This window comes from Pristiophorus japonicus, chromosome 2 (assembly GCF_044704955.1).
Source record: "Pristiophorus japonicus isolate sPriJap1 chromosome 2, sPriJap1.hap1, whole genome shotgun sequence".
Taxonomy (NCBI): Eukaryota; Metazoa; Chordata; class Chondrichthyes; family Pristiophoridae; genus Pristiophorus; species Pristiophorus japonicus.
The window spans coordinates 17,544,621-17,571,993 of record NC_091978.1 but is presented as its reverse complement, the minus strand read 5'-3'; the positions used below and the strand labels follow the sequence as shown (position 1 = coordinate 17,571,993).

General features: G+C 44.4%; 1 protein-coding gene across 3 annotated transcripts in view; it reads left to right on the top strand.

The window, feature by feature from the left end:
* The window catches only part of LOC139236054 (dedicator of cytokinesis protein 2-like), a 1,544,097-nt gene that overhangs the window by 319,359 nt on the left and 1,197,365 nt on the right, over positions 1 to 27,373 (top strand). For all 3 annotated transcript variants that reach the window (XM_070866795.1, XM_070866794.1, XM_070866796.1), the window contains 2 exons: positions 4,645 to 4,720; positions 24,563 to 24,642. In XM_070866795.1, the coding sequence (XP_070722896.1) occupies positions 4,645 to 4,720; positions 24,563 to 24,642 (156 nt within the window). The remainder of the gene's footprint in view (positions 1 to 4,644; positions 4,721 to 24,562; positions 24,643 to 27,373) is intronic.

The following is a 27,373-nucleotide window of genomic DNA, read 5'->3' as shown; positions in this document are numbered from 1 at the left end:
AAGTAATAACTTGCTCTTTGATTTTATTCTGCCAAAGTGCATGATCTCACACTTTCCAACATTATACTCCATCTGCCAAATTTTTGCCCACTCACTTCGCCTGTCTATGTCCTTTTGCAGATTTTTTGTGTCCTTCTCACACATTGCTTTTCTTCCCATCTTTGTATCATCAGCAAACTTGGCTACGTTACACTCAGTCCCTTCTTCCAAGTCGTTAATATAGATTGTAAATAGTTGGGGTCCCAGAACTGATCCCTGTGGCACCCCATTAGTTACTGGTTGCCAACCAGAGAATGAACCATTTATTCCGACTCTGTTTTCTGTTAGTTCGCCAATCCTCTATCCATGCTAATATATTACCCCCAACCCCGTGAACTTTTATCTCGTGCAGTAACCTTTTATGTGTCACCTTATCAAATGCCTTCTGGAAGTCCAAATACACCACATCAACTGGTTCCCCTTTATCCACCCTGTCCGTTACATCCTCAAAGAACTCCAGCGAATTTGTCAAACATGACTTCCCCTTCAAAAATCCATGCTGACTCTGCCTGACCGAATTTTGCTTTACCAAATGTCCTGCTACTGCTTCTTTAATAATAGACTCTTAACATTTTCCCAACCACAGATGTTAGGCTAACTGGTCTATAGTTTCCTGCTTTTTGTCTGCCTCCTTTTTTAAATAGGGGCGTTACATTTGCTCAGAATCCAGGGAATTTTGGTAAATTACAACCAATGCATCCACAATCCGTGCTGCTACTTCTCTTAAGACCCTAGGATGCAAGCCATCAGGTCCAGTGGATTTATCTGCCTTTAGTCCCATTATCTTACTGAGTACCACCTCCTTTGTGATTGTGTTAAGTTCCTCCCCCCCCATCACCCCTAGATTAACCACTGTCAGAATACTGTTAGTGTCCTCTACCGTAAAGACTGACAGAAAATATTTGTTCAGAGTTTCTGCCATCTCCATGTTCCCCATTATTAATTCCCCGGTCTCGTCCTCTAAGGGACCAACATTTACTTTAGCCACCCTTTTCCTTTTTATATACCTATGGAAAGCATAGAAGTTCTGCTACAACTGTACAGGGTTTTGGTGAGACCACACCTGGAGTACTGTGTACAGTTTTGGTCTCTGTATTTAAGGAAGGATATACTTGCATTGGAGGCTGTTCAGAGAAGGTTCACTAGGTTGATTCTGGAGATGAGGGGGTTGACTTATAAAGATAGGTTGAGTAGATTGGGCCCATACTCATTGGCGTTTAGAAGAATGAGAGGTGATCTTATTGAAACATATAAGATAATGAGGGAGCTAGACAAGGTGGATGCAGAGAGGATGATTCCAGTCATGAGGGAATCTAGAACTAGGAGGCATTGTTTAAGAATGAGGGGTTGCCCATTTAAAACTGAGATGAGGAGGAATTTCTTCTCTCAGAGGATCTTAAATCTGTGGAATTCTCTGCCCCAGAGAACTGTGGAGGCTGGGTCATTGAATATATTTAAGGTGGAGATAGACAGATTTTTGAACAATAAGGGACTAAAGGATTATGGGGAGTGGGCAGGAAAATGGTGCTGAGTCCATGATCAGATCAGCCATGATCTTATTATATGGTGGAGCAGGCTCGAGTGTCCAAAGGCCTACTCCTGCTCTTATTTGTTACATTCTTATGTTCAGTTAACATCACTGAAATCGATAATCTGGCCATTGTCACATTGCTGTTTGTGGGAGCTTGGTGTGTGCAAACTGGCTGCCACATTTTTTACATTACAACACTTCAAAAGTACTGAATTGGCTGTAAGGCACTTTGGGCCATCCTGAGGTCATGAAGGACGCTATATAAATGCTTTTCTGCCACTGCTCATTTTCCTGTACATTGGACAGACGACGTGGTATAATAAGGTACCCGGCCATCGGGCTACAATTGAACATCAGCTGTGATTCAACAAAGAGATTCATCTGATGCTCTGTACCATAGCGGTGAAGAAAGAGCAATTTCTTAATATGCCTTAAATCAAAGATGAGTCAATTGGGGCCGTTGTCCGACTTTAAAAGAAAGACTTAGATTTATACAGCGTCTTTTACGACCACCGAAAGTCTCAAAGCGCTATACAGCCATTGAAGTACTTTTTGGAGTGTAGTCACTGTTGTAATGTGGGAAATGCAGCAGCAATTTACGCTAAGCAAGCTCCCACAAACAGCAATGTGATAATGACCAGATAATCTGTTTTTAGCAATGTTGATTGAGGGATAAATATTGGCCAGGACACTGGGGATAATTCCTCTGCTCTTCTTCGAAATAGTGCCGTGGGATCTTTTACGTCCACCTGAGAGAGCAGACGGGACCTCAGTTTAACATCTCATCTGAAAGACGGGTGGGACTTGTTGACTTTATGTTCCTGTTAGACAAGACTTCACACCAGATGTACAGAGCCCCTCCTATGTGTAATGTAATGTATGAATAATACTTTTACAAAAATAAAAATCCATTTGCTTTTCTTCTTGTCATGTGCCTCAGAACTTTGCAGGGAGAGGGGGAGTGGCGGGGTTTAGTATCATAAAAGTAGAGAATATTTAAGAATAGAGCTCCCAAGTTCCGAGCAAGATCAGACTTTTCATCTGAAATCAGACATCTTCACCAATACATCACTTCCTCAGTACTGCACGGAAGTATCAGCCTGGATGATATGTGGAGGTTTGCTGTGGGATTTGTACCTATGACCTTCTGACTCACTGGCAGGAGTAGTACCAACTGCACTAAGCAGATGGATGAGTGCTGCCTAATTTTTGTTACGATATTCAATTTGATATCAATTTAAATTTTCATGAATTTTTAAAATTCATTTGAATTAATTTAGATTCATGCACTGATGGCTTTAATGCGCTATCTAATCTCCTTTCTCCATTATATCTGTAACCCACCACTGTGTATTTTATATTCCCACTGCTTATTCTCATCCCTTGTCTAATCATGTTGCTCTTATTCACATTAGATTGATCAGTTCTGCTCTGTCCAAATTGCTCTATTCTTTTACCGGCTTTTGATTATCAGACTGCAGTTGCACAAAAGTGCCGAGACAGAGAATGCGTGGATGCTGTGCAGGGAGCAATCTCAACGCTATATAGAAAAGAAAACAAAACTCTAAACACTGGACGTCTCAAATAAAGAAACTGCCAAAATGCGTAGCAATCAGACAGCATCAAGGAGCTTGCACTGGCGCGGTGGGCCGAATTGCCCCTTCTGTGCTGTATCATTCTACGATTCATCTGTAGAGAGAGAGAGTGGACCATAACCTCTCGCGGTCTCCTTATGTCCTTGAGAATTTAGTGAGAGGAGGTGAGCGCTATTTATCTCTGCAGACAATAGATCATAAAAATTCGGAGCAGGAGTCGGCCATACCACCCCTCAGCTGAGAGGAGGAGGAATTTCTTCACTCAGAGGGTTGTGAATCTTCGGAATCCTCTGCTCCAAATGGCTGTAGATGCTGAATGGTTGAGTATATTCAAGGCTCAGATGAATAGATCTGATTCTTACATGGCCGACCTCTTATCCTGAGACTATGCCCCCTAGTTCTAGACACTCCAGCCACGGGAAACAACCTCTCAGCATCTACTCTGTCAACCCCCTTCAGAATCTTATATGTTTCAATGAGATCACCTCTCATTCTTCTAAACTCCAGAGAGTATCGACCCAACCTGCTCAATCCCTTCTCATAGGGAAACCCTCTGAACCCAGGAATCAACCAATGTGCATTTATCTAGTGCTTTTGACAGGGAAAACGTCTCAAGGCACTCCCAAGTAGGAACAAACAGACCCTGAGCAGTGGTGGCACAGAGGTAATCCAAAGCACGCAGTAAAGTGTTGAGGAGGTTTTCAAAGGCGAGGAGCAGGAGTATCAAGGCTGAGTGGCTCGAGGAGCCAGGATGAGTGGAGGCTTTACCACTGATGGTGGAGCAGAGGATTGGAGGGATGGTGGAGAACTACAAGGCACGATCTGGGATGTAGGGCTGGCGGAGGTTGCAGAGATAGGGTGGGGTGAGTACTAGGAGGTATTTATAAGCGCTGATACTTTGGGGGATCAGGGAGCCAAGAAGGTCAGTAAGGACAGGGGTGATGAGCCAGCAGGACTTTGTATGACGTGAAGCTAGGGGGCCGTGTTTCCCTCATTTGCTTCTCATTACCATTTGAGCACCATTCATGGGCACATACAACTTCCCCATGACCACATTGTCCACTGAAAAGTGATGGGAAGGCAGGGATAGAGCATCTCACATCCCCAAGTTGCTGTAGGCCGCGTATCCTACATTACGACAGTGTCGACACTTCATTAAAAGTACTTTTGGCTGTAAAATGCTTTGGGATGTGCTGAGATCCTGAAAGGTGCTACAGAAATGCAAGACTTACTCTGTTTTATGTGTGAATGTCAGTTGGAGGCAGAGTTGGACACAGCTGTGGTGCCCTCGCTGTTGAGTAGTGAGCAAAACTCTCCCGCCTCGGTTCATCGATGAACAGTTTCTACTTGGGTGAGAGCTTCTGGCATCCAAGGAACCATACCCAGCATTTTCAGCGGGTTGGAGTGGATAGTGGAGAGAAATGTATACAATTGGAGAGAAATATATTAATGCAGCTCAAATTGTGTTTTTTTTACCAGCGATGGACATCACTGACATTTTGAAAGGCAAAGCAGAAAGTGATGAGGACAAACACCATTTTATTCCCTTTCAACAGTAAGTGATGATTTAGACTTGTCTTAATGTTGGCTAGGTGGCCCAGTATCCTTCTACAATACTGGATGAGCAGAAATGTTCTCCAATTAAATATTGGGAAGACCCAAGCCACTGTCTTTGGTCCCCGCCATATGTTTCCTGGCCACCAACTCCATCCCTCTCCCTAGCATTTGTCTGCGGCTGAACCAGACTGTTTGCAAACTAGGTGTCATATTTGACCCTGAAATGAGCTTCTGGCCACATATCCATGGCATAACTAAAACTGCCTATTTCCATCTCCGTAACAACGTCCATCTCCGCCGCCCCCCCCTCAGCTCATCTGATCCTATAACCCTCATCCATGCCTCTGTTACCTCTAAACTTGACTACTCTAACGCACTCCTGGCTGGCCTCCCACATTCTACCCTGCATAAACTTGAGATCATCCAAAACTCGGCAACCCTAACTCGCACCAAGTCCTGCTCACCATCACTCCTGTGCTCGCTGACCTACATTGGTTCCTGGTTAAGCAACGCCTCGATTTCAACATTCTCATCCTTGTTTACAAATGGCCTCGCTAATCCCTATCTCTGTAATCTCCTTCAGCCTCACAATTCCCCGAGATGTCTGCGCTCCTCAAATTCTGCCCTCGAGCATCCCTGATTATAATCGCTCCACCATCGGTGGCCGTGCCTTCAGCTGCCTGAGCCCCAAGCTCTGGAACTCCCTGCCTAAAACTGTCTGCCTCTCAACTTCTCTTTCCTCCTTTAAGATGCTTCTTAAAACCTACCTCTTTGACCTAGCTTTTGGTCATCTGCCGTAATAGCTTCTTATGTGGCTCGATGCCAAATTTATTTGTTTTGTCTTAAAACACTCCTGTGAAGCGCCTTGGGATGTTTTACTACATTAAAGGCGCTATATAAATACTAATTGTTGCTGTTGCTATAGCAAAGAGACAGGCATGTCTTAGGGCTTTGCTGCTTGACCTATTTTTAAAAAAACTATTGCCACTCCTTTTTAGAAGATCAAAAAAGAAATCACCAGATAATTATGGATGAGACAAGCCATTTGGCCAATCTTCATTCCTCTGCCTAGAAAGCTCCTACAGGCCTTCCATTGCTGCATCCAATTGTTTCTTCAATAATTCCGGGGTTTTCGGTTCCTTCATTCTATCCAGGAGTCCATTCTCATTGTTGATCACTCTCTGTGTGAAGAGGGGCTCCTGACATCAGTTCTAAATGTACTTTTTTAAATATATTCCTCTTGTCCTCTTGCAATTTAATTTAGGCAACTTTTGGATTTACCATTTCCATCCCTTAAACAATCATACACACCTCTGAAAGATCACCTCTCCGCTGTCTCCTTTCCCAGCTTAAAAGCCAAAGGGGGAGAAATTCAGGAGCGCCCCACTTGGGACGCTAACTTTTAAAAGTTGGAAAATTAGTTCCAGACGCTGATGTTTTTTAACTTTTAAAAAATTTGGTGTTTGCGCTCCAGGAAGGGAGTGGAACGCTAAATCCGGCACTCCACTTCCTTTCTAGAGCGCAAGAGGCAGTTAAGTGAAGCAGCTCTCTCCCTTAAAAGGATGGACGCATCACTGCAGGCTCTGCAAGGGAAGAGCTTACCTGGTCCCCAATGGAAATGGTAAATCCAAAAATCGCCTGAAATTAAGAGTAGGACAAGGGGAATACAAATTAAAAAGGTAAATTTAGGACTGATATCAGACAGAGATTGATCAACAATGAGAATGGACTCCTGGATAGAATGATGGAGTTGATCCGGCCCGATCAGCCTGATGCACTGCAGCAGAGTGCTGGGCTGATCGATCAATTTTGAGATTTTATTTTTACTTACCTCGGCCACCTGGCCTTTAAGCATCGCCCCCGAAGCGCCCAGCCTCCCTAAGAACTCCACCTGCAGCTGCCGGCGTTTTCGCCTGGCGATGTTGCAGGGGGCGGAACCGAAGTTCGGGCCCTGGGTGCCAGCGGAGCAATGTGCGTGGCGATTATGTCACGATCTTCGGGCGCAACGTCCTACCGTCGCCGCAAACCTGCCGCTGAATATAGCGCGAGTCGATCGTCTACCGCGCCCGGCCAGAGGCAATCACAGGAGGCGTAAAGGAGGGCAGTTTCTGGGACAAAGTTTCTCAAGGCTTTCCTGATGTCTCATACATTGGACATTAAGGATCAGCCTTGTGGCCTTTCTCAGCACTGCTTCCTGGACTTGAATGTCTCCCTTGACCAGAACTGGACACAGTACTCAAGGCCAGAGTTCATATCACCAGCCGTAACTTGTGGTGAACAAACAGGCTTGTCTGTGCACTGTGCTGGAAAGGCTTTGCTTGCCAACTTATTTCAGTATGTTGGATACATTCCTGCTGGACCTGAGGCATCAGATACAGAAACAGAGCTGTTTCCATGGAAATTTGCAGACAATAACAAATCAGGAAGGGACGTGAAATCAATAGAAGCAGCACAGAAACCTATCTGGGAGCTAAAGTGTTTTAAACTGGGAATCAATCTTAGATAGAATAACATAGAATTCACAGCACAGAAATAGGCCATTCAGCCCAACTGATCGATGGCTATGTTAATACTGCACACGAGCCTTCTCCCACCCCTCTTCATCTCACCCCACTTTTAAGAGATGGTCGGATGGGCACTTAAAGTGCAGTAACCTGCAAGGTTCCAGACCTAGAGCTGGTAAGTGGGATAAGACTGGATGACCTTTTGGTTGGACGGCGTAGATACGATGGTAGGTACTGCAGGGAATCGAATACGGCCAAGGTGATCTCCTGGACTAGTTTTGATCGCCTGGATGGGTCAGAGAGGAATTTTCCTAGATCTTTTTCCCCCAGTTAGCCTGGGTTTTTATCTGTTTTTTGCCTCTCCCAGGAGATCACATGGCTCTGGTTGGGGTGGAGTGTAGAATGTTTCGGTGCAAGGGGTGTTATAGTTGTGTGGGGCGGACTGGTTGGGCTGGGTGCTCTTTGTCTTTCCGCCATTGTTCATAGGTTTCTATGTAACCTTCAGGGCTGCTGATCAAGGGCCGTGTGGCTCTTTGTCGGCCGGCGCGAACACAATGGACCTAAATGGCCTCCTTCTGCGCTGTGGATTTCTATGTTTATATGAGCTTCTATATCTTTCTCAATTATGTGTGCGTATCTAGCTTCGCCCCTAAATGTATCTATGCTATTCAGCTCAACTAATCCACATGGTAGCGAGTCACAGATTCTAACTACTCTCTGGGTAAAGAAGTTTCTCCTGAATTCTGGATTTAATAGTGACTATTTTATACTTATAACTGCTTCTTTTGGTCTCCCCTGCAAGTGGACACATCTCTCTATGTCTATCCTATCGAGCACTTTCATAATCTTAAAGACGTCAATAGAGAAAGCTGATTGGGTGTTTAGTCGGTTCACTCCTCCTGCGCCACCACACCCCCCCCTCTCCTTTCCAGAGAAAAGAGCCCCAGCATGTTCAGTCCTTCCTCAGTTCTGGTATCATCCTTGTGAATCTTTTCCACACCTTCTCCAGTGCCTCTATATCGTTTTCATAATATGGAGACCAGAACTGTGCAGAGTACTCCAAGTCTGGTCTAACCAAGGTTCTCTATCTTGTGGCCTTCTTTTCCACCCTTTCTTAAAAACTTGCCATTTATATTCAGTTGTAAGCACACCCAACTGCGTTGACCAATTGACCTGTTCCAAATCCTCTGCCATTTTATTAAAGTTATCCCCTTTCAAATCGGAAATGGACTGTCGATTCGCAGTATCTTTGGTTCTGCAAGCCAGTTTAAACGTAACATTATGGTCACTATTTTCCAGATGTTCTCCCATTTGGAGATCTGACAGCAAGTGGGAAGGGTAGCCCAGTGGTAATCTGCAAAAGGACATAGACAGGCTAAGTGAGTGGGCAAAAATTTGTCAGATGGAGTATAATGTTGGAAAGTGTGAGGTTATGCACTTTGGCAGAAAAAAATCAAAGAGCAAGTTATTATTTAAATAGAGAAAAATTGCAAAGTGCTGCAGTACCACGAGCCCTGGGGGTACTTGTGCATGAAACACAAAAGTTTAGTATGCAGGTACAGCAAGTAATCAGGAAGGCCACTGGAACCTTGGCCTTTATTGCAAAGGGGATGGAGTATAAAAGCTTGCTACAGTTATACAGGGCATTGGTGAAGCCACACCTGGAACACTGCATCTAGTTTTGGTTTCCATATTTATGAAAGGATACACCGGTTGAGCGTCCGAAATCCGGAAACCTTGGGACCGAGGCCATTCCGGATTCTGGGTACTTCCGGATTTTGGAACGTCTTTGCCTGGGTCGATGTAGGTGGGGTCTAGCAGCTGAGGGAGGGGGGAGAAGGGAGGGAGCTGGGGCCGGGCGTAAAAGGGGGGAGCCGGGGCCTGGGGGAGAAAGGGGAGAGCCAGGGCCGGGGCGAGGTCGGACCGCTGAGGGCCGGGGCGGGTGAAGTCGCGGCGAAGTCGGGGCTGGAGGTCGGGCAACCGAGGGCAGCAGCAGCCAAGTTCATGGCACCGTGGGTGGCTCTGCTGCACAGGAGGGCAGGAAATAGAGTGGGAGAGCTATAGTGGTAGGTGATTCTATTGTAAGGGGAATAGATAGATGTTTCTGTGGCTGCAATCGAGACTCCAGGATGGTATGCTGCCTCCCTGGTGCAAGGGTCAAGGATGTCTCGGAGCAGCTGCAGGACACTTTGGAGGGGGAGGGTGAACAGTCAGTTGTCGTGGTGCATATAGGTACAACGATATAGGTAAAAAACAGGATGAGGTCCTACAAGCTGAAATTGGGGAGCTAGGAGTTAAATTAAAAAGTAGGACCTCAAAGGTAGTAATCTACGGATTGCTACCAGTGCCACGTGCTAGTCAGAGTAGGAATTGCAGGATAGCTAAAATGAATACGTGGCTTGAGGAATGGTACAAGAGGGAGGGATTCAAATTCCTGGGACATTGGAAATGGTTCTGTGGAGGTGGGAGGTGATGACCAGTACAAACTGGACGGTCTGCACCTGGGCAGAACCGGAACCAATATCCGAGGGCGAGTGTTCGCTAGTGCTGTTGGGGAGGGGTTAAACTAATATGGCAGAGGAACCTATGCAATGAGACAGGGGGAAGTAGAATGGGGGCAGAAGCAAAAGATAGAAAGGAGCAAAGTAAAAGTGGAGGGCAGAGACAAAATTAAAAAAGGGCCACATTACAGCAAAATTCTAAAGGGGCAAGATGTGTTAAAAAGACAAGCCTGAAGGCTCTGTGCCTCAATGAGAGGAGTATTCGTAATAAGGTGGGTGAATTAACTGCTCAGGCAGCTATTAACGAATATGATATAATTGGCATTATGGAGACATGGCTCCAGGGTGACCAAGGCTGGGAACTCAACATCAAGAGGTATTCAACATTCAGGATGGATAGACAGAAAGGAAAAGGAGGTGGGGTAGCGTTGCTGGTTGAAGAGGAAATTAACGCAATAGTAAAGAAGGACATTAGCTTGGATGATGTGGAATCTGTATGGGTAGAGCTGCGGAATACCAAAGGGCAGAAAACACAAGTGGGAGTTGTGTCCAGACCACCAAACAGTAATAGTGAGGTTGGGGACAGCATCAAACAAGAAATTAGGGACGCATGCAATAAAGGTACAGCAGTTATCATGGGCGACTTCAATCTATATATAGATTGGGCTAACCAAACTGGTAGCAATACGGTGGAGGAGGATTTCCTGGAGTGTATTAGGGATGGTTTTCTAGACCAATATGTCGAGGAACCAACTAGACGGCTGGCCATCCTAGACTGGGTGATGTGTAATGAGAAAGGACTAAGTAGCAATCTTGTTGTGCGAGGCCTCTTGGGGAAAAGTGACCATAATATGGTAGAATTCTTTATTAAGATGGAGAGTGACACAGTTAATTCAGAGACTAGGGTCCTGAACTTAAAGGAAAGGTAACTTCAATGGTATGAGACGTGAATTGGCTAGAATCGACTGGCGAACGATATTAAAGGGTTGGCGGTGGATAGGCAATGGCAAACATTTAAAAATCACACGGATGAACTTCAACAATTATACATCCCTGTCTGGAGTAAAAATAAAATGGGGAAGATGGCTCAACCGTGGGTAACGAGGGAAATTAAGAATATTGTTAAATCCAAGGAAGAGGCATACAAATTGGCCAGAAAAAGCAGCAAACCTGAGGACTGGGAGAAATTTATAAAACAGCAGAGGAGGACAAAGGGTTTAATTAGGAGGGGGAAAATAGAGTATGAGAGGATGCTTGCTGGGAATATAAAAACTGACTGCAAAAGCTTCTATAGATATGTGAAGAGAAAAAGATTAGTGAAGACAAATGTAGGTCCCTTGCAGTCAGAATCAGGTGAATGTACAATGGGGAACAAAGAAATGGCAGACCAATTGAACAAATAAATACTTTGGGTTCTGTCTTCACGAAGGAAGACACAAATAACCTTCCGGAAATAGTAGGGGACCGAGGGTCTAGTGAGAAGGAGGGACTGAAAGATATCCTTATAAAGCGGGAAATTGTGTTCGGGAAATTGATGGGATTAAAGCCTGATAAATCCTTGGGGCCTGATAGTCTGCATCCCTGAGTACTTAAGGAAGTGGCCCTAGAAATAGTGGATGCATTACTGACCATTTTCCAACAGTCTTTCGACTCTGGATCAGTTCCTATGGACTGGAGGGTATCTAAGGTAACACGTATTTTAAGAAAGGAGGAGAGAGAAAATGGGGAATTATAGACTGCTTAGCTTGACATCAGTAGTGGGAAAAATGTTGGAATCAGTTATTATAGATGAAATAACAGCGCATTTGGAAACAGTGACAGAATCAGTCCAAGTCAGCATGGATATATGAAAGGGAAACCATGCTTGACAAATCTTCTAGAATTTTTTGAGGATGTAACTAGTAGAGTGGACAGGGGAGAACCAGTGGATGTGGTGTATTTGGACTTTCAAAAGGCTTTTGACAAGGTCCCACACAAGAATTGGTGTGCAAAATTAAAGCATATGATATTGGGGGTAATATACTGATGTGGGATAGAGAACTGGTTGGCAGATAGGAAGCAGAGAGTCGGGATAAACGGGTCCTTTTCAGAATGGCAGGCAATGACTAGTGGGGTGTCGCAGGGCTCAGTGCTGGGATCCCAGCTATTTACCATATACATCAATGATTTAGATGAAGGAATTGAGTGTAATATCTCCAAGTTTGCAGATGACACAAAGCTGGGTGGCGGTATGAGCTGTGAGGAGGAAGCTAAGAGGCTGCAGGGTGACTCAGACAGGTTAGGTGAGTGGGCAAATGCATGGCAGATGCAGTGTAATGTGGTTAAATGTGAGGTTATCCACTTTGGTGGCAAAAACACAAAGGCAGAATATTATCTGAATGGCGACAGATTAGGAAAAGGGGAGGTGCAACGAGACCTGGGTGTCATGGTACATCAGTCATTGAAAGTTGGCATGCAGGTACAGCAGGCAGTGAAGAAGGCAAATGGCATGTTGGCCTTCATAGCTAGGGGATTTGAGTATAGGAGTAGGGAGGTCTTACTGCAGTTGTACAGAGCCTTGGTGAGGCCTCACCTGCAATATTGTGTTCAGTTTTGGTCTCCTAATCTGAGGAACGACGTTCTTGCTATTGAGCGAGTGCAGCGAAGTTTCACCAGACTGATTCCCGGAATGGCAGGAATGACATATGATGAGAGACTGAATTGACTGGGCCTGTATTCACTGGAGTTTAGAAGGATAAAAGGAGAACTCATCGAAACATATAAAATTCTGACGGGACTGGACAGGTTAGATGCAGGAAGAATGTTCCCGATGTTGGGGAAGTCCAGAACCAGAGGACATAGTCTAAGGATAAGCGGTAAGCCATTTAGGACCAAGATGAGGAGAAACTTCTTCACTCAGAGAGTTGTTAACCTGTGGAATTCTCTACCACAGAGAGTTGTTGATGCCAGTTTGTTGGATATATTCAAAAGGGAGTTAGATATGGCCCTTACGGCTAAAGGGATCAAGGGGTGTGGAGAAAAAGCAGGAAAGGGGTATTGAGGTGATGATCAGCCATGATCTTATTGAATGGTGGAGCAGGCTCGAAGGGCCGAATGGCCTACTCCTGCACCTATTTTCTATATTTCTATGAGATAGGGCCGGGGGGAGGTCGGGCCGCTGAGGGCCGGGGCGAGGTCGGGGCGGGTGTAGTCGGGCCGCCGAGGCGGGGACAGTCCGGATTTCAGACATTTCCAGATGACCCCGCCATGGATCGGCCCGGTGACTGGATTCCGGAACATTCCAAATTTTGGAACTCCAGATTTTGGACGCTCAACATGTACTTGCTTTGGAGGCAGTTCAGAGGAGGTTCACTAGGTTGATTCTTGGGATGAGAGGGTTGACTAATGAGGAAAGGTTTTAGTAGGTTGGGCCTCTACTCATTGGAATGCTGAAGAATAAGAGGTGACCTTATTGAAATGTATAAGATTATGAGGGGGCTTGACAAGGTCGATGCAGAGAGGATGTTTCCACTGATAGGGGAGATGAGAACGAGGGGGCATAATCTTAGAACAAGGGGCCGCTCATTTAAAACTGAGATGAAGAGAAATTTCTTCTCTTAGAGGGTTGTAAATCTGTGAACTCGCTGCCTAAGAAAGCTGTGGAAACTGGGACATTAAATAAATTTAAGACAGCAATGGACAGCTTCTTAACTGATAAGGGAATAAGGGGTTACGAGGAGCGGGCAGGGAAGTGGCCATGATCGTATTAAATGGCAGAGCAGGCTCGAGGGGCCGTATTTCCTACTCCTGCTCCTATTTCTTATGTTCTTATGTAATGTGGGAACGATAGCATAGTGTTAATCTTACTGGACTAGCATTCCAGAGGCCTGGATTAATGATCTGGAGACATGAGTTCAAATCCCACCACAGTTAATTAAATAAATGTAGAACAAAATGTTAGTATCATTAATGGTGACCATGAAACTACTGGATTGTCATAAAAACCCAGCTGGTTCAAATCTGCTGTCCCTATCTGGTCTATATATATGTGACTCCAGGCCCCCAGCATTGTGTTCGAAACTTTACTGCCCTCTGAAATGGCCTAGCAAGCCACTCAGTTTGTACCAAAATGCTACTGTAGCAGTTCACGAAGGTGGCTCACTACCACTTTCTCAATGATGAATGAGCAATAAATGCTGGCTTTGCCAGTGCTGCCCACATTATTTGAATGAATAAAAAAAATTGTTAAGCTGTCCAATAACTATCGATCTCGTTTATAATTATCTTTGGTTTCCTCTTTTAATTAAGCAGTGGGAGTAAGACAAGGGGACATAGGTTTGAACAGTAAAAACTAATTTTAGGACTGAGATCAGAAAGTTATTTTCCAACCATAGGATTACACAGGATATACGACACAGAATCAGGCCATTTGGCCCAACCAGTCTGTGATAGTTTCACAGAGCACAGCACACACAGCTCCGAACATGGCAGGCAGCTCTGTAAGAAGTCTCCGGAACAGCCTGGTTCTGTTTATTATTAACTCTGCAATTGCAGTACACAATACGTCCACATCCACAGTGTGGAGCTACAAACATTACAAGCTTACAGACATTACACTTCTCCCTCCTTAATAAAGAAGTTATTATAACAAATATCATACATAACTTTCATTTTTATACATTACACAGGGTATAGATTTTTTTTTTCCATATTTACAAATGTAACTTTGCCACTTGTTTTCTGTTTCGAAGAGGATAGACACCTTCACTCTCGAACAGAACCTTCCAAGCATGGTGTCGATTTCACACTCATTCGAGTCTCATCCTGAGGAATGTTTTCCTCCATGGAATTTCCTTGATTTTCATTTGAACTCACTCTAACTTTAGGCTCTTTGTTTTCCTGACTCGGACTCAGACTTTCATTTTGATTCTCTCCTGGAATTGTTTCCAGTACATTGGATTTAGGATTTGCTACTAGTGTATCAAACTATCTGATGAGTCAGAAATAATTGAATCATTCCCACCTTCAATTCCTTCCATGACTATGGGTAAAATATGATCAATATGAACAAACCTAACCTGTCCATTATCAAACATCTTTACCAAATGTGTGCGAGGACCACATATCTTCACCACTCGTCCTGGCAACCACTTTAACCATTTATGGTGATGGTTCATTACTCTCACCTTCTGGTTTAATTTCACACTTCTCTCTTTTACTCTACCTCTATCATGATTCTCTTTCTGTCTTAATTGTGTCTCTTCTACGGACTGTGCCAAATTTGGTTTTAACAACGAGAATCTGCTTCGTGGCTGTCATTTGAGGAACAACACTGCTGGTGTTCTACCAGTAGTTGTGTGAGGAGTATTTCGATATGTAATCAAAAAATTAGCCAATTTGTGATCCAATGACAACTGTCGTTTCCTTGGATTTGGATCTAACATTTGTTTTATGAGGGCACGTTTTACAATTTGTACAGTGCGCTCTGCTGCACCATTCGAGGCAGGATGGTATGGTGGAACCTTGGCATGTTTCACACCATTTTTGATCGTGTATTGTGAAAATTCTTCTGAATGAAATTGTAGTCCATTATCCGAAACAATTTCTTCAGCGAGGCCAAATGAAGAAAATAATCTTCGTAAAATGCCCAATGTTTTACTTGTTGTTATTTTCCACATTGGGAACACCTCAACCCACTTCAAATGGCTATCAATCACAATGAACAATTGTTGTCCTTCTAACTCAGCAAAATCAATATGTAGCCATTGCCTCACCCTGGGAGGCCATTTCCATGGCTGTAGTCGTACTGATGGTGGTTGCTTGATTACCGATTGACATGTTGTATACTGACTTACGATGTACTCTATATCTTTATCAAGACCTGGCCACCATAAGTAACTGTGTGTAAAACTCTTGGTCAAGCACATTCCCAGGTGCTGGTCATGGAGGTCTCCTAATAATTTGGACCTGAATTTATTTGGTATAACCACTCTTGCACCCCACATGATACAATCTTTATCGACTGATAATTCATTCCTAAGAATGAAGAATGAATGTGCATCTTTGTCTGTTACCTGGTTTGGCCAACCATTTGCAATATAATCATACACCTTTGACATCACTGGGTCACGTTTGGTTGCTCTACCAATCTCTTCAGCTGTGACTGGCAGTTCATCAATGTATGAAAAATAAAACACTTCTTCCCTATCGGGTGTAACTTGTGATGGGAAAGGCAATCTAGACATTGCATCAGCATTACTGTGATCAGCTGATTGTCTATATTCAATATCATGTGTATATGCTGACAAAATCAAAGCCCATCTCTGTATTCAGGCTGCAGCTAATGTTGGAACTGGGGACTTTGGATGGAGGATTGCTATTAGGGGCTTATGGTCCGTAACGATGTTAAACTTACGACCATACAAGTGAAACTTCTTGACCCCAAAAATTAATGCCAACGCTTCCCTTTCAATTTGCACATAATTTCTCTCACTGGCACTGAGAGTGCGTGAAGCAAAAGGAATTGGTCTCTCCTCCCCACTATGTGATATATGAGAGATCACTGCCACAACTCCATACGGGGAGGCATCACATGCTAGCTTAATCTCCTTAGATATGTCATAGTGAACGAACATGGTGCTCTCTACCAATTTGCTTTTACACTCCTTGAATGCTGCATTGCATTCTTTTGACCACTTCCAATGGACCTGTTTTTTCAAAAGTTCATTCAGTGGATGTAATACTGTAGCCAAATTTGGTAGGGACTTCCCATAATAGTTCAAAAGACCCAAGAATGAACGAAGTTCAGTGACATTCCTAGGAGCATTTCTGATTGTATCCAGTTTTCCCTTGGTTAGATATAAACCTTCTTTGTCTACTCTGTACCCTAAGTACTCCACTGAGTTTTGAAATAACTCACTTGCAAGTAGACAGTCGTACTCTGTGCTTCTCTAGCTATTGGAGGACTTCATTCAATATGTTATTATGAATTTGCCTATTTGGTGCTGAAATTAGTATGTCATCCAAATATTATACTATCCCTTCAATTCTTTGCAAAATCTGGTTCATCACCCCTTGGAATATGGCAGGGGCAGAAGACACTCCAAATGGTAGCCTATTAAATTGATATAGGCCGAGATGAGTATTTATAGTCAAACATGACTTGGACTCCTCATCTAGTTCAAGCTGTAAGTAGGCATTCGTAGGATCCAGTTTTGAGAAGATCTGACCTGTCAGTGTTGTGAACAAGTCTTCTATATTCGGCAATGTTTTGGGGACATTACTCTCTAGAACCTGGTTTACGGTTACTTTATAATCACCACACAATCTTACCTTACCATTGGACTTAGGTACAACAACAATGGGTGTAGCCCAATTACATCGATCTATCTTACAAATAATGTTCTGAGTCTCTAGTCTTTTGAGTTCTTGCTCAACTTTCTCCTTGAGTGCATATGGTATAGAACGTGGCTTGTAGTAAACCGATCTAGCGGCCTTCTATACCCTGACACCCGCCTTGAAGCCTTGGATCGGACTGCCCGTTTCACAGAACACCTTCGGATACTTCTTGATAACCTCATCCGTTGATGAAAATCTCATTTCCACACAGAAAATCTCACTCCAAGCCAGCTTCAGTGAGCTCAACCAATTTCTTCCTAGTAAGGCAGACTTGTTTCCTTTCACTACTATTAGAGGCAAGTTCTGAAATTGATCTTTATATTTCACCGGTACGGTGATATGACCTACCACAGGAATTTTCTCTCCCGAGTAGCCTCGCAGCTCTATCTTAAATTTCTCCAGTTGGAAATCACGCAATTTGTCGAGGTACAGCGACTCCGGTACTACACTCACATAGAAACATAGAAACACAGAAAATAGATGCAGGAATAGGCCATTCGGCCCCTCGAGCCTGCACCACAATTCAATAAGATCATGGGTGATCATTCCCTCAGTACCCCTTTCCTGCTTTCTCTCCATACCCGTTGATCCCTGTAGCCGTAAAGACCATATGTAACTCCCCCTTGAATATATTCAATGAACTGGCATCAACAACTCTCTGCGGTAGAGAATTACACAGGTTAACTACTCTCTGAGTGAAAAAGTTTCTCCTAATTGCAGTCCTAACTGGCCTACCCCTTATCCTAAGACTGTGTCCACTGGTTCTGGACTTCCATGGCAGATGAAGTATAATGTGGATAAATGTGAGGTTATCCACTTTGGTGGTAAAAACACAGAGACAGACTATTATCTGAATGGTGACAGATTAGGAAAAGGGGAGGTGCAAAGAGACCTGGGTGTCATGGTACATCAGTCATTGAAGGTTGGCATGCAGGTACAGCAGGCGGTTAAGAAAGCAAATGGCATGTTGGCCTTCATAGCAAGGGGATTTGAGTACAGGGGCAGGGAGGTGTTGCTACAGTTGTACAGGGCCTTGGTGAGGCCACACCTGGAGTATTGTGTACAGTTTTGGTCTCCTAACCTGAGGAAGGACATTCTTGCTATTGAGGGAGTGCAGCGAAGGTTCACCAGACTGATTCCCGGGATGGCGGGACTGACCTATCAAGAAAAACTGGATCAACTGGGCTTGTATTCACTGGAGTTCAGAAGAATGAGAGGGGACCTCAAAGAAACATATAAAATTCTGACGGGGTTAGACAGGTTAGATGCAGGAAGAATGTTCCCAATGTTGGGGAAGTCCAGAACCAGAGGTCACAGTCTAAGGATAAGGGGTAAGCCATTTAGGACCGAGATGCGGAGGAACTTCTTCACCCAGAGAGTGGTGAACCTGTGGAATTCTCTACCACAGAAAGTTGTTGAGGCCATTTCACTAAATATATTCAAAAAGGAGTTAGATGAGGTCCTTGCTACTAGGGCGAGAAAGCAGGAATGGGGTACTGAAGTTGAATGTTCAGCCATGAACTCATTGAATGGCGGTGCAGGCTAGAAGGGCCGAATGGCCTACTCCTGCACCTATTTTCTATGTTTCTATCTATGTTTCTATGTTTCCCCATCATCAGGAACATTCTTCCCGCATCTAACCTGTCCAGTCCCGTCAGAATCCTATAAGTTTCTGTGAGATCCCCTCTCATCCTTCTAAACTTGAGTGTATAAAGGCCCAGTTGATCCAGTCTCTCCTCATATGTCAGTCCCACCATCCCGGGAATCAGTCTAGTGAACCTTCGCTGCACTCCCTCAATAGCAAGAAGGTCCTTCCTCAGATTCGGAGAATTAAACTGAACACAATATTCCAGGTGAGGCCTCAGCAAGGCCATGTACAACTGCAGTAAGACCTTCCTGCTCCGATACTCAAATCCCCTAGTTATGAAGGCCAACATACCATTTGCTTTCTTCACCGCCTGCTGTACCTGCATGTCAGCTTTCAATGACTGATGAACCATGGCACCCAGGTCTCATTGCACCTCCCCTTTTCCTAATCTGCCGCCATTCAGATAATATTCTGCCTTCGTGTTTTTGCCCCCAAAGTGGATAACCTCACATTTATCCACATTATACTGCATTTGCCATGCATTTGCCCACTCATCTAACCTATCCAAGTCACCCTGCAGCCTTTTAGCGTCCTCCTCACAGCTCACACTGCCACCCAATTTAATGTCATCTGCAAACTTGGAGATATTACACTCAATTCCTTCATCTAAATCATTCATGTATATTGGGGACCAAGCACTGAGCCCTGCGACACCCCACGAGTCACTGCCTGCCATTCTGAAAAGGACCCGTTTATCCCGACTCTCTGCTTCCTGTCTGCCAACCAGTTCTCTATCCACATCAGTACATTACCCCCAATACCATGTGCTTTAATTTTGCACACCAATCTCTTGTGTGGGACCTTGTCAAAAGCCTTTTGAAAGTCCAAATACACCACATCCACTGGTTCTCTCTTGTCCACTCTACTAGTTACATCCTCAAAAAATTCTAGAAGATTTGTCAAGCATGATTTCCCTTTCATAAATCCATGCTGACTTGGATCGATCCTGTCACTGCTTTCCAAATGCACTGCTATTTCAGCTTTACTAATTGAGTCCAACATTTTCCCCACTATTGATGTCAGGCTAACCGGTCTATAATTACCCGTTTTCTCTCTCCCTCCTTTTTTAAAAAGTGGTGTTACATTAGCTACCCTCCAGTCCATAGGAACTGATCCAGAGTCGATAGACTGTTGGAAAATGATCACCAATGCATCCACTATTTCTAGGGCCACTTCCTTAAGTACTCAGGGATGTAGACTATCAGGCCCCGAGGATTTATCGGGCTTTAATCCCATCAATTTCCCGAACACAATTTCCCGCTTTATAAGGATATCTTTCAGTCCCTCCTTCTCACTAGACCCTCGGTCCCCTGGTATTTCCGGAAGGTTATTTGTGTCTTCCTTCGTGAAAACAGAACCAAAGTATTTGTTTAACTGGTCCGCCATTTCTTTGTTCCCCATTATAAATTCACCTGAATCTGACTGCAAGGGACCTACGTTTGTTTTCACTCATTTTTTTCTCTTCACATATCTATAGAAGCTTTTGCAGTCGGTTTTTATGTTCCCAGCAAGCTTCCTCTCATACTCTATTTTCCCCCTCCTTATTAAACCCTTTGTCCTCCTCTGCTGTATTACAAAATTCTCCCAGTCCTCGCTTTTTCTGGCCAATTTATATGCCCCTTCCTTGGATTTAACACTATCCTTAATTTCCCTTGTTAGCCACAGTTGAGCCACCTTCCCCGTTTTATTTTTACACCAGACAGGGATGTACAATTGTTGAAGTTCATCCTTGTGATCTTTAAATGTTTGGCATTCCCTATCCACCGTCAACCCTTTAAGTATCGCTCGGCAGTCTATTCTAGCCAATTCACATCTCATACCATCAAAGTTACCTTTCCCCAAGTTCAGGACCCTAGTCTCTGAATTAACTGTGTCACTCTCCATCTTAATAAAGAATTTGATTATGTTATGGTCACTTTTCCCCAAGGGGCCTCGCACAACAAGATTGTTAATTAGTCCTTTCTCATTCCACATCACCCAGTCTTGGATGGCCAGCCCTCTAGTTGGTTCCTCGACATAATGGTCTCGAAAACCATCCCTAATACACTCCAGGATATCCTCCTCCACTGCATTACTACCAGTTTGGTTAGCCCAGTCAATATGTAGATTGAAGTCGCCCATGATAACTGCTGTACCTTTATTGCACGTATCCCTAATTTCTTGTTTGATGCTGTCCCCATCCTGACTACTACTCTTTGGTGGTCTGTACACAACTCCCACTAGCGTTTTCTGCTCTTTGGTATTTCATAGCTTCACCCATACCGATTCCACATCATCCAAGCTAATGTCCTTCCTTACTATTGCATTAATTTCCTCTTCAACCAACAATGCCACCCCACCTCCTTTTCCTTTCTGTCTATCCTTCCTAAATGTTGAATACCCCTGGATGTTGAGTTCCCAGCCTTGGTCACCCTGGAACCATGTCTCCGTGATGCATCATATCCGTTAACTGCTATCTGCGCAGTTAATTCGTCCACCTTATTCCGAATACTCCTCGCATTGAGGCACAGATCCTTCAGGCTTGTCTTTTTAAAACCCTTTGCCCCTTTAGGATTTTGCTGTAATGTGGCCCTTTTTGCTTTTTGCCTTGGGTTTCTCTGCTCTGTACTTTTACCTTTCTTACTTCTATCTTTTGCTTCTGCCCCCTTTTTACTTCCCTCTGTCTCCCTGCATAGGTTCCCATCCCCCTCCCATATTCGTTTAACCCCTCCTCACGGATGCACCCATGGTGATTTCCATTGGTATCTTGAATCCTGCAACATTTATGTGGATTTTGATACTTTCCGAATCGCTGTCCGTTAACCTCGTGCTCCTGAAGACGTGTAACTCTAACATCTCCTCGTCCTGTTGTTGTTCTTCCATACTATGTAGTCTCTTGGGATTTCTACTCATAGCTTTTAACGCTGGACTCATAGCTTTGAACGTTGATTTACCCTTCAGTCGGCATGCTTTCGCAAGATGCCCAGTCTTTCTGTAGAAGAAACACTCTGCCTTCACATATGGACAACTTTTGACCAATGTGTTGTCCCAGGCACCTATAGCACGACTTCGATGCTCTGTTAGAATTTCCAGTTTCTGAGACTTTGGGCCCCCACCGTCTTTTACTTTGAACCTGCAGGTGATTTACCTCGGTTGACTGACGACCGTAATTATTATTTAATTCTCGGGAATATTGTTCGGCCATGCCCATCGACCTCGCTGTCTGACAAGCAATCTCAAAAGTCAAGTCATCCGTCGACAATAACTTCCTTCTGATCGCATCATTTTTTACCCTCCGAACAAAACGATCCCATAATGCTCGGTTTTGAAAGTTTCCAAAATTACAGTGCATCGATAACTTTTTAATGCTACGACGTAATCACTGATACTTTAATCAGCCTTTTGATTCCGAATCCCAAAACGATAGCTTTCAGCAATTTCTAACGGTTTGGGGTTATAGTGCTGCTCCAGCTTCGTTAAAATCTCTTTAAGCATTGTGTCCTTTGGCTCGTCAGGCACAAGCAGATTTACCATCGTTTCATACAATGCCGGATCTGCCTCTGATAAGAAGACCGCTTTCTTTTGTTCCAACACAGCCCTGTTCTCGACTGCATTGTCTGGAACTTCGATTATGTTATTTGCAATTAAATACATTTTTAGCCAATCCACATATGCTTTAAAACTTTCCCGGACATGTCTATATTCACACAAATGTCCCATTACACCTGCCATTTTAATCTCTAGCTGTTCACAACGTGTGCTGTATTTTACCTCGGATTTTTGTAGCTTTTTCCAAAGACTGAAACTTCCAAAGTCTCTCTGTCAGCTGGCTGAATCCTTCACCAACAAAATTTAAGCTTTGAATCATCCGAAAAATCCCATGTCATCGCCAAAGGTGATATTTTCACAGAGCACAGCACACACAGCTCCTAACATGGCAGACAGTTCTGTCAGAAGCCTCTGGAACAGCCTGGTTCTGTTTATTATTAATTCTGCAGTTGCAATACACAATACGTCCACATCCACAGTGTGGGGCTACAAACATTACAAGCTTACAGACATTGCACAGTCCATGCCGGTGTTTATGCTTCACTCGAGCATCTTCCCATCTTTCCTCATCTAAATCTATCAGCATAGCCCTCTATTCCCTTCTCCCTCATATACTTGTCTATCTCTCCACTTTAAAAGTTCCACATTCTCACCACTCTCTGAGTAAAGAAGTTTCTTCTGAATTCCCGACTGGATTTCTTGGTGACTATCTTATATTAATGGCCTTTAGTTCTACTCTTTCCCACAAGTGGAAACCTTCTCTCCGCATCCACTCTATCAAAACCTTTCGTAATCTTAAAGACTTCTATTCGGTCACCCTTCACTCTTCTTTTTTCAAAAGAATAGAGACCCAGCCTGTTCATCCTTTCCTGATCTATATACCCTCGGATTTCAGAGAGTGTTTGCTACTTGGAATGGACCTCGGCAGCGTGGTGGAGGTGAAAACCCTGGGATTTAAGAAACAAGTAGATGCAGCAATGGGGAGATTGTTCTGCATACTTTTAGGTGTATTAAAATGAACTGAATGTCCTTTTCTCATCCATAAGTGTCTTGTCATCCTTTAAAATCGTTTTTTGATTTTCTTGGAATTTCTCTTAGGGTAGGCTGGGCAGGAAGAGAAGATAATGACAAGATCACAGGACCACAGCTGGAGTACTGTGTTCAGTTCTGGGCACCACACCTTAGGGAGGATATATTGTCATTGGTGGGACTGTAGCGTAGGTTTTCCAGAATGTTACCTGGACTTCAAGGGTTAAGTTACGAGGAGAGATTACACAAACTGGGGTTGTATTTCCTGGAATTTAGAAGGGTTACGGGTGGTTCGATAATTCTCAGGATATTAAGGGGAAATTATAGGGTAGATGGAGAGAAATTATTTCCGCTGGTTGCAGAGTCTAGGAATAGGGAACATAGCCTAAAAATTAGAGCCAGGCCTTTCTCGAGTGAAATTAGGAAACACTTCTACACACCAAGGGTGGCAGAAGTTTGGTACTCCCTTCCGCAAACAGCAGTTGATGCTAGGTCAATTGCTAATTTTAAATCCGAGATTAATAGGTTTTTGTTAACCAAAGGCATTAAGGGTTATGGGTCAAAGGCAGGTATATGGAATTAGGTCACAGATCAGCCATGATCTCATTGAATGGCGGTACAGGCTCAAGGAGCATCTCCGGCAGTGAGGCACTCCCTCAACACCGCAGTGTGAGTGCCACTCTGGATGATATCGTCAAGTATCTGGAGTGGACCTTGAGCCCACAACGTTCTGACTCAGGGGCGAGAGTGCTACCCAATGAGCCATGGTGGATGACGTGCTGTGCCTGATTACCACCCAGGCAATGAAGGCAGAAATGCGTTCCCATATATTTGGCAGTCAGTGTCAAAATGGCGGAACAGGCTCGAGGGACTGAATGGCCTACTCCTGTTCCGACGTCCCTACAGAAGAAAGATTCTGTTTCTCCACACCTGCTTCTCCGGCACTTTCTGTGCTGGTAGTTAAAATTCAGCCCGCTCTCTCTCACACAACCTCAAAGAGTCGATATGCACAGATGCTAAGAACAATTTCACAGTTGGATAACTTGTAGCCTTCTCAGGTAGAAGCAGGCCTTGATAATCCTCCCTGTGGTACAATACGGTCCTTTCGCGGATTGCCTTGGCTTTCTTTAGAGGGTAATGAGTTTGGTCAGTTGTGTCATTATCCTGCTCGGGCGATTGCCAACATGCAATAATATTCTATAAGTATCTCCTATAGTTAATTATTTTCCAAACTTTTCTTCCTCTCCCTGCAGAGTCGCAGCTGAAAATGATTTCCTCCACAGTTTAATCCATAAGGTTGTAGCTGCCAAAGACATAAACCACAAAGGACAAGGTAAAATATTCCTTTCAAATTCCCTCTCATTTTAGTGTAGCAAAGCCATTATTCTTTTCAAATCCGCTGTTATTAATATTTATCTGAACCCAAGCTACATTTATTCTCTTCACGTGTCTCTCCTCCCGCATGTAGACACTCTCCAGTCAACATGGTGATTTCCCCATTGCCTCCTTTAAAAGGGGTGGTGTTTTGGAAACAGAGCAACAGGAGGAGGCCACTCAGCGCCTCGAGTTTTAACTTCGATCATGGCTGTAATATATGCACTTGTGAAAATGCTCACAATTTTGTAGAGCTGTTGCATTGTGAGTGGCTTAACCAGTCACGTGATGTCCACAAGACTCAATAAAACCCCAGTCAGTTGGGTCTAGGTCACCCACGATGAGGTATGCAGTTATGAGCTTAGTGGATGAACTGGTAATGTGTAGTGTGATTGTTAAACCTTTGTTAATAAACCAACTAGTTCTTAATAGCAATGTGTTGCTATGAATTCTTAAGCAAAGAACCCATGAAGCAAATACATTACAATGACTGATCTGTATTTTAACTCCATCTACGCGCCTTGGTTCCGTAATTCTATCAATCTTAGTTTAGAAATTGACCCCCCAGCCTCCACAACTTTATGGGGGAGAGAGTTCCAGATTTCCACTACCCTTTGTGTGAAGAAGTGCTTCCTGACATCACCTCAAATGGCCTAGCTCTAATTTTAAGGTTATATTTCCTTATCGAGGAAGACTTGCTTCCACTCTTAGCATGAGTTCTTAGGTGGCTGTACAGTCCAATACGAGAACCACAGTCTCTGTCACAGCTTGGATAGTCGTTGAGGGAAAGGGTGGGCAGGGAACCTGGTTTGCCGTACACTCCTTCCGCTGCCTGCGCTTGGTTTCTGCTTGCTCTCGGCGACAATACTTGAGGAGCTCAGCGCCCTCCCAAATGTACTTCCTCTACTTAGGGCGGTCTTTGGCCAAGGACTCCCAGGTATCAGTGGGGATGTCGCACTTTATCAGGGAGGCTTTGAGGGTGTTCTTGTAACGTTTCCTCTGCCTGCCTTTGGCTCGTTTGCCGTGGACAAGTTCCGAGTAGAGCGCTTGCTTTGGGAGTCTCGTGTCTGGCACGTTGACTATTCCTGCCCAGCGGAGCTGATCAAGTGTGGTCAGTGCTTCAATGCTGGGGATGTTGGCCTGGATGAGCACACTAATGTTTGTGTGTCTGTCCTCCCAGGGGATTTGCAGGATCTTGCGGAGATATCGCTGGTGGTATTTCTCCAGCGACTTGAGGTACTGTACATGGTCCACGTCTCTGAGCCATACAGGAGGGCGGGTATTACTACGGCCTTATAGACCATGCTTATAGACCATGAGCTTGGTGACAGTTTTGAGGGACTGATCTTCAAACACTCTTTTCCGAAGGCTGCACTGGCGCACTGGAGGCAGTGTTGGATCTCATTATCAATGCCTGCTCTTGTTGATAGGAGGCTCCTGAGATAGGGGGAAGTGGTCCACGTTGTCCAGGGCCACGCCGTGGATCTTGATGTTTGGGGAGCAGTGCTGTGCGGCGAGAACAGGCTGGTGGAGGACCTTCATCTTACTAATGTTTAGCCTAAGGCCCATGCTTTCATGCGCCTCGGTAAATACGTCGACTATGTTACCAGCCTGGTCTATGCAACCTGTCCTCATAATTTAACTCTTTTTAGCCCTGATAACATTCTGCTTTATTTTTGTGAAGAAAATATTCAGCTGGGGGCTCAATGGGCGAGCGCACTGTGCTTTCATCCCTGGGACCTAGGTTTGAATCCAACCCAGACGGATAGAATCAAAGATCGCAAGTTAGAAGGCCTTCCAGCCCCATTCGATCTTGTCTAGCCAGAAAGGACCTACAGTTTCCCATCACAATGTTCAGTTGGGTTCTTAAATGTTCAGGCTTTTTGCCTCTGCTACTCTACTCAGAAATGATATTCAGTCTTTGTGTTTAGTATTTCCTTAACGTCAGTCCTGCTACTTTGTGTGCCGCCCAGTCCTATTGTCATGGTTTAGCTTGAAGTACTGTTCTTGTTATTTAAAATTCTAATCCTTGTGTTCAAATCCCTCCATACCCTCGCCGCCGCCCCCCCCCCCCCCTCCTCCAGCCCTATAACATAGAAACATAGAAAATGGGTGCAGGAGTAGGCCATTCGGCCCTTCTAGCCTGCACCGCCATTCAATGAGTTCATGGCTGAACATTCAACTTCAGTACCCCATTCCTGCTTTCTCGCCATACCCCTTGATCCCCCGAGTAGTAAGGACCTCATCTAACTCCTTTTTGAATATATTTAGTGAATTGGCCTCAACAACTTTCTGTGGTAGAGAATTCCACAGGTTCACCACTCTCTGGGTGAAGAAGTTCCTCCGCATCTCGGTCCTAAATGGCTTACCCCTTATCCTTAGACTGTGACCCCTGGTTCTGGACTTCCCCAACATTGGGAACATTCTTCCTGCATCTAACCTGTCTAACCCCGTCAGAATTTTATATGTTTCTATGAGGTCCCCTCTCATTCTTCTGAACTCCAGTGAATACAAGCCCAGTTGATCCAGTCTTTCTTGATAGGTCAGTCCCGCCATCCCGGGAATCAGTCTGGTGAACCTTCGCTGCACTCCCTCAATAGCAAGAATGTCCTTCCTCAGGTTAGGAGACCAAAACTGTATACAATACTCCAGGTGTGGCCTCACCAATGCCCTGTACAACTGTAGCAACA